This window comes from Nannospalax galili, unplaced genomic scaffold, assembly GCF_000622305.1.
Source record: "Nannospalax galili isolate Female #2095 unplaced genomic scaffold, S.galili_v1.0 scaffold109, whole genome shotgun sequence".
Classification (NCBI taxonomy): Eukaryota; Metazoa; Chordata; class Mammalia; order Rodentia; family Spalacidae; genus Nannospalax; species Nannospalax galili.
In genome coordinates this window covers 5,217,690-5,225,969 of record NW_008360315.1, presented here as the reverse complement: position 1 = coordinate 5,225,969, position 8,280 = coordinate 5,217,690, and the positions used below count along the sequence as shown (strand labels likewise).

Here is an 8,280-nt window from a genome sequence, read left to right as displayed (position 1 = left end):
GTTGTATCTTTACCTGGCTTTGGTATTAGAGTGATGCTGGCTTCATAGAAGGAATTTGGAAGTTCTCCCTCCATTTCTACCTTTTTGAATAAATGAAGTAATAGTGGATGTAGGTCCTCTTTAAATGTCTGGTAGAATTCTGCTGCAAATCCATCTGGTCTTGGCCTTTTTTTAGTTGGGAGCTTTTGTATTATTTTTTCAATTTCTCTTTGTGATATGGGTCTGTTTAAGCTGTTAATCTCTTCTTGGTTTAGTTTTGGTGGTTCCCATGCCTTTAGATATGCATCCATTTCTTTTAGGTTTTCGAATTTGGTAGCATATAGGTTTTTAAAGTATTCCCTTATAATGCTCTGTATCTTTCTGGTGTCTGTTGTGATGTTTCCCCTTTCATCTCTGATTTTGTTGATTTGGAGGTGCTCTTTCTTTCTGTTGGTTAACTGGGCTTACAGTCTATCAATCTTGTTTATCTTTACAAAGAACCAGCTCTTGGTTTCATGGATTCTTTGTATTGTTTTCTTTGTTTCCATTTCATTAATTTCTGTTCTGATTTTTGTTGTTTCTTCTTGTCTGCTGAGTTTGGGTTTCATTTGTTGTTGCTTTTCAAGTGTCTTGAGTTGCAATGTTAAGTCATTTATTTGTGTTCTTATGATTTTTTAATGTAGGCACTTGGAGATATAAACTTCCCTCTAAGGACTGCTTTCAGTGTGTCCCAGAGGTTCTGTTGTGTTGTATTGTCCTTTTCATTTAGTTCATTTTATTTCTTTCTTAATTTCTCCATTGATCCATTCATCATTCAGGAGTGTGTTGTTTAATCTCCACGTGTTCATGTGGTTACTGCGGTTTCTTCTGGTGTTGATTTTAAGCTTTATTGCATTGTGGTCTGATAGAATGCATGGAATTATTTCAGTCTTTTTGTTTTCGTTGAGGCTTGTTTTGTGCCCCAGTATGTGGTCCAATTTGGAGAAAGTTCCAAAAGTATGTCCTTTGGTGCTTGGGTGGAATACTCAGTAGATGTCTGTTAGGTCCATTTGATATATGGTATTGTTTAATTCAAATGTCTCTTTGTTAATTCTTTGTCCTGTTGACCTACCTAATGGCAACAATGGGGTATTATTGTCCCATACTATTAATGAGTTGGGATTAATCTGGGTCTAAAGTCCTGTAGTACTGTTTTTATGAAGTTGGGTGCACCAGAGTTTGGTGAATATATGTTCATGATTGTAATATCTTCTATTGTTCATTTGATCAAAATGAAGTGGACCTCTTTGTCTCTTCTGATTAGTTTTAGTTTAAAGTCTATTGTGTCAGATATTAGAATTGCTATGCCTGCTTTTTTCTTAGTGCCATTTGCTTGGTATATTTTTTTTCCCATCCTTTCACTTTGAGATAGTGTCTGTCCTTGAAAGTGAGATGAGTTTCTTGCATACAACAAAAAGATGGGTTTTGTTTCTTAACCCATTCAATTAGTCTGTATCTTTTGACTGGGGAGTTCAGTCCATTGATATTTAAAGTTATTAATGAAAGATGTGTATTGAATCCTGTCATCTCTATTTCTGTTCACATTTTTGATATAACTGTGCATTTCCACAGATTTTTTCTGCAACCCCATGAGTATAGTCATTCCTTTCTTCAGCTCTTTATATGGCTTCAAGAACTCTCTGAAGGACTAGTTTTGTGGACAAGAATTCTTTCAGCCTATTTATGTCATGGAAGATTTTTCTTTTCCCTTCAACTGTGATAGACATTTTGGCTGGGCAAAGTAATCTGGGTTGGCATCTTGTGGTCATTTAGAACTGGGGCTACTTTGGTCCATGCTCTTCTGGCTTTCATCGTTTGCACTGAAAAGTCAGTTGTAATCCTGATGGGTTTTCCTTTATATATGACTTCTTTTTCTTTTGCAGCTTTCAGTATTGTCTCTTTGTTCTAAACATTTGGTGTTTTTACTATGATGTGCTGTGGTGTTTCTTTTCTGGTTCTGTCTATTTGATGTTCTATATGCTTATTTGTATGAGCATGTCTTTTTTTTAATTTTTGGAAATTTTCTTTCGGTCTACTTCGTCCACTTTGTCTTCCAGTCTTGATACTCTGTTTTCCATTTCGTTCATCCTGTTCTTGAAGCTTTCTCCTGTCGTTTCTAATTGGCTTACTGAGTGTTTCACTTCCTTCTTCATTTCAGCCTGACTATTCTTCAATATTTCTAACTCTTTTCTGAATTCCTTCAGAAGTTTATCCCTATCTTCCTTCAGTTCTTTGATTTCTTTCTTTTGTGCTCTTTAAATTCACCGAATACTTTTTATCATGTTTATAATTGTTCTTTTTAGTTCCATGTCCTGTGTTATCTCTAGGAAGTTCTCATTGTACTCCTCTAGAGGACTATTGGTACTTGGTGGGGATATATTATTTTGGTTTTTCATGTTATTATTTTTTTCTCTGTGACTTTGACATGTGAATTTCTTTCATAGTTTCTGATTCTTATGTGAGACTCAAGCCGTCCTTTGTTGAGTTTAGATCTACTTCTTTTTGCAAACTTTATGTGCCTTTGTGGTTTACTTTTTGGGCATGAAAAGCTGGTTGGTATAGGCTTCATGTTCTCTCTTTTGATTTTGTATTGGAGTGGCCAGATTGCTTTTGTCTTCAGGAGTTCCTACAGAGGCCCAAGTGAGATGAGGCTCAGATGAAATCAGCCTTTCTCCTAAGGTCTGGGTCACTCCAGTAAAGGGAGGTGAGGGCAGGCTACCCTCTTCTAAATTTCACTTTCTCACAATTATGTGTGAAATGAAAAACTTCTAATACCGAATAACAGATAATCGAAAAACAATGTGGGTCCAATAGCTTGGATTTGAATTCTTGACTTCTGAGTTTGGATATGTTATTTACCCCACATGGCATTCATCCTGTGAGATGGTGACAAGTATGTTTGCATATCCAGTGGGGATATTGTGGCACTAAAAACCACTTCATCTGAGCACTATTCATAAACAGCACAGAAAGTAGGGGCTGGAGAAATTGCTCAGTGGTAAAGAGACACAACACATCTTGCAGAGGACCCAAATTTGATTCCCAGTGCCTACTTAGCAGCTCACAACTGTACTGCCGTTTCAGGGCATCCAATGTCCTCTTTTGGCTTCTGCAGGTATTGTACACACATGGTGAACTTACATACATGTAGGCAAATGCCCATACACATAACATAAAATTAATTAAAAAGTAGAAGAAACAGCACAGAAATACACAGATACTAGAGCTTACACTATAACCATTCAACAGTATGAGCCACATCTCCACATCTCCAATAAAAGCATTTCTTGTTGTTAGAGGTACTTAGAGAATTTAAGATCTTTCTACTTACTTGCCATGAAAGACTCATCGCATCAAAGTATCAAGATATTTTGGCTCCAGATTAATTCTTTTGTATAAATTTCTTCATTTTTTTCCTTTACTTCCAAGAAGGACCATGAATCATTCAAAAGACAACACAGATTCCTGAAACTTTTGACTTTGTTTAAAGTTTAAAATGACCATTCCATAATAAACTGAGTTGATGTTTTTGTGGTAAACTCAGAAAAAGACTCAATCTGATTTTCTGTTTTAAGGACAGCATTGGAAATGGTTGAAAGGAATTTAGAAATTAGTCAGCAAAGAGTAGAAATAAAGTCTGCCACATGTTTGAACCATCTTAGAGACTAAGCCTTGGTCTGTTGTTCAGCACTTTTCTCATCTCCTTATCTTATTCCTAACATCATCCACAAAGATGCCTGGGCCATGACAGACACAAAAGATGTGCCAAGGTGATTTGAATGTTTCAAAAGCCAAAGAGTGAGTAAAAGAGAATGATTTCCCTAAAGAAGAACTTTTATTTTTTAAAAATATTTTATTTATTATTTGTTATGTGTGTGAGTGTATTGCCTGCATGAATGTAAGTGCAGCCATATGTGCAGTGCCTGCAGAGGTCAAGGAGGATGTTGGAGCCCCTGTAACTAAAGTGATGAATGGTTGTTAGTCGACATGTGGGTGCTGGGAACTGAACCTGGGTCTTCTGCAAGAGCAGCCACTGCTCTTAACCCTTGAGCTATCTTTCTAGCCCCTAAAGTAGAATGTTTAAAGGAATTTAAATACAGTGGCAATAGTTTTTGTTACAAGTTCAGGAATGTTGAGTGTTGCTCTTACAGAAATGCACCGCCCCCCCAAATCAACTACAAAATGTTTGAAACATGAAGCGTTTCCTGTGTTTTTGTTTGCTTTTTCTATCTTTCTGTGACATCAACAGTGGCTATCAGGTTTCTAATGCTTGTGGTCTACTTTGGTACAGCTTGCCCCCGAGACCAAGGCTGTCATTCACTGGATCATGGACATTCCTTTTGTGCTTTCTGCCAATCTTCACGGAGGAGACCTGGTGGCCAATTATCCATATGACGAGACACGGAGTGGTAGGTAGTTTTCCCTCTTCTCTAAGTGGTTTAAGTCTTGCATTTTCAAGCAAAGCCTTATAGGTTGATTTCTACAGTATTCTTTTTATTGTTGTTTGTTTTGCTTGTTGAGAGAAAGTCTTATTCTGTAGCCCAGGCTGGTCTTGAACTTAGAATCCTCCTGCCTTAGTCTCCTGAGTGCTTGGATTACAATAGGCCTGGGCCACTATATGCTCCTTTTCTTAAAATTCTATTAAGGAACCAGTGCATATAAATGCATGTATTTGACAAGAATCCCCTAGCTATTTCACGTGGTATTAGCTACCTAAATGGCAGAAGAGCAGTGTAACTTTTTGCTTTGTTTTGTTTGGAGACAGGGTTTCCATGTAGTCTCAGCTGCCCTGGAACTCACTGTGTAGACTAGGCTGGCCTAGATCTCATAGATATCTATCTCCTTGTTTCTGCCTCTTGAGTGCTAGGACACCAGGCTTCACTGTAACTTTCCCCCCAAAGTTTAGGTGAAAAAAAATATGACCTTAACCAAACTGTCATAAAAGAAAAGGAAAATCTGGAAGCTAAGAACTCAGGTCAGTTTTGGTTCCTGGTAAAGTGGAGATTACAGAACTTTGGTAGATTTGTATACAGCATGGTTCATACATGGAAGTAGCCTCCAATGCTTAATTAGGGTTATGGGAATCCTTATATGTAGTTTGTTCTCACCTTTTTGCACTGGATTCTCCTCTGATGGTGTCAGGTAGGTGAAGCAGTGCCTTGTTTTTTCTCTGACTAGTTTCAGTCAAGCTTTAGCCAAAGGAAACTTTAGCTAGAGAGAATTTCAACTTGATTTTTGTTGCTCCAGGAACTTTCCTGCTTTGGATCTGTTCTTAGAGACCTTTGAAGAGTAAGCTCTTTGAAAACACAAGATGGTAATTTTAGATATTGAAAACTCAGATTTGAAGGAAGCCTGGTTAAACAACACTGTTAAATACACAGATATTTTGTGGTTTGTCATTAGCTGGGAAACTTGCCAGCCCTGCATAGGTGGGCAATATTAATAACACATGAATAAGAGTACAAGGTATCAGACTAAACAATTACTTCTATAATACACATGGGAGATCATTAAGAACACCTAAAATTGAGTGATGGACATTATGTATATTCATGGTGGATATAACATTGGTACAAGTGAATTTTTAAAATTATTTTTTAATTTTAATTTTTGGTGTTTTGAAAGAGGCTCTCATATAGCTGAGGATTGCCTGGAACTCACTGTGTTGCCAAGGATAATCTTGACCTTCTGATCCATTTGCTTCTGTCTCCCAATTGTTGACATTACAGACACATACTATCATGCTCTAATGTGATGTATGTTTTCTTTTGCCATATTTTTTTATTGAGCTTTTAAAATTTCATAAATTTCCCACTCAAATCAGACTCCTCCCCCAAGCATGCCTCCCCCTCTACCCCCACTGAACCCTATGTACTCTTCCATACATGCTGAGTCCTATTCATTCAGGTATTTGTACCCAAATGTCCTTCAGTGTAAATGTGTCCACTGTTGTCTCATCAGCCCATCCAGTGGTCATATGTAAGTCATACTCTCCCTCACCCAGAGCAACCAGTCTCAAGTAGTTCTCAGTCTAGTGCTGGCCCACCACCTATTTCTCACCTCCTCTTTGGGCCCTTGTTTAATTGAGCTGACATGGGTCCCTCGCTTGAAGCCACTGCTGCCGCAGGCTCACATCAGCAAGCCTCCAGTGGCCTGGAAGCCTCTACCTCCCTGTGTTCATGAATCAGCCCTGGCTCTTACAATCTTTCTGCCTCCTCTTCCACAGTGGTCCCTGAGCTGTGGGTAGGTGAGATTTTGTATAGGAGTCCCATCCTACACTCTACAGTTTCTTTGTCTCCAAAGATTGGTCGGTTGCGGCCTTCTGTGTGTGTGTCATACTCTGATGTACATGGAAACCTCACTGGTGAGAGTTGAGGGGTTCATTAGCCCTCTCTACCCCTTATTCTGCTATGTTCCATGAGCCTTAGTTGTGGAGATGTGACTGTAGATGTGTCACCTAGTACTGGGCATTCAGGCATATGTTCTCTGTGCCTGAGTAGATGTGCAACTCAATAGTAGCCTCCATCTGTTGCAAAAAGAAGCTTCTTTGATGAGTGCTGTATGGCATGCTTGTCACTCTAAGGGAGGTCTCTTCTATCTGGCACTACATTCCCTGCCAAGCAGCTCCCAGGTATACATATGCATTAATGTTCAGAAACACTATGTGCATTTCTCATAGGGATTCTAAGGCATCACTTTTCCCTCTAGGTTTCCTAGCCCCCCAAGGTACATATTTTTAAATTTAAAATTTTTATCAATGGAGATATTTCTGTCCTCATCATCTTTTCTTATGAAGAATGTGTAAGTAGAATGTATATTTTATCTAATTTCCTGTATAAAAGTTATACAACCTAAAAACTAAGTGTATTTGTTTAATATTAAAGTTTCACCTCTTCCTGAATCATTTATCTTTCTAAATACTACATCAGCAGGAGCTTAGCAGCGAATCTATCTTCAGAAAACACACAGTGCCCTTGGGTCTGTGTTAGTTTCTCCTGTCTCCTGAATTTGTTTTCTAGGTAGTGCTCATGAATACAGCTCCTGTCCAGATGATGCCATTTTCCAAAGCTTGGCTCGAGCATACTCTTCTTTCAACCCTGTCATGTCTGACCCCAATCGGCCACCCTGTCGCAAGAATGATGATGACAGCAGCTTTATAGATGGGACGACCAATGGTGGGGCGTGGTACAGTGTACCTGGTGGTGAGTTTCCCTTTTGCTCTCTATGTGACCTTGGCTTCCTTGTAATTACCATGTAGACTCAGTGATTCACATCTAGATAATTTTCATTCTTCCATAGTCATTAAGTAGATGGAACTTTCTGCTCTTCTGACAAAGCTAGTTTTCTACATGAGTAATTACTACTACTATTTTTTTTATTGATTTAAAAATTGAGATGCTAATTGAAGAGACAGGAAAAAGCTAAATGAAGAAGTAGACTGGAAAATACTGAATACTGCTGATTGTCCACTTCTTGAGTTCAGGTCTTTTGCAATAAGTGAGCATCCTCCTGTTAGGCAGTTACAATTTTCATTGTTGGTAAATGTATACTTTAGAGGATATGCTATAGCCTTTAGCAGATCTTGGTACACATACTCTTAAGTTTTTTTGTTTTGTTTTATTTATTTATTTATTTATTTATTTATTTATTTATATTTATTTATTTATTTATCTATTTTTGAAACAGGGTTTCCCTATGTATACTTGGCTGGCCTGGAACTCACTGTATAGACCAGGCTGTCCTTGACCTCACAGAGCTCCATCTACCTCTACCTCCACAGTGCTGGGATTAAAGGCATGTGCCACCACACAAGGCACTTTTAACTTTTTTAAAATGATGAGATAAGGAGACTGTTTGGTGTGGATTACTTGTGTACACTACTGTAGCAAGTACTATTAGATCAAGTTGGTCCTTAGCTGTTATAGAGTCTGCAGGACAAGGCTACATGCAGGATAGCAGCTGCAAGAAGCACCTCCCTCCAAACTGAGGCATTACTTTGGCCTCTCCTGTACTACCGTGGACTTGGTGGACCTCTTATTTGTATAACCACCTAACCACTAACAGTTGTGTCATCCTTCAACCAAGGAAGAAGAATGAGATATAAAATTGTTGAAAATGGTTTTTTTCTTTGGCAAAGAAAAATTTTCTATGGCCCACATGGGAGTCAAATGTAGGAAAAAGGGAGAGACAGGGGTGGGGAGACACACACACACACACACACACACACACACACACACACACACACATACACACACAAGCCCG

General features: G+C 38.5%; 1 protein-coding gene across 1 annotated transcript in view; it reads left to right on the top strand.

The window, feature by feature from the left end:
• The window catches only part of Cpe (carboxypeptidase E), a 127,255-nt gene that overhangs the window by 107,537 nt on the left and 11,438 nt on the right, over nucleotides 1–8,280 (top strand). The window contains exons 4-5 of the mRNA XM_008824952.3: nucleotides 4,310–4,427; nucleotides 7,038–7,220. Coding sequence (XP_008823174.1) covers nucleotides 4,310–4,427; nucleotides 7,038–7,220 — 301 coding nt within the window. The remainder of the gene's footprint in view (nucleotides 1–4,309; nucleotides 4,428–7,037; nucleotides 7,221–8,280) is intronic.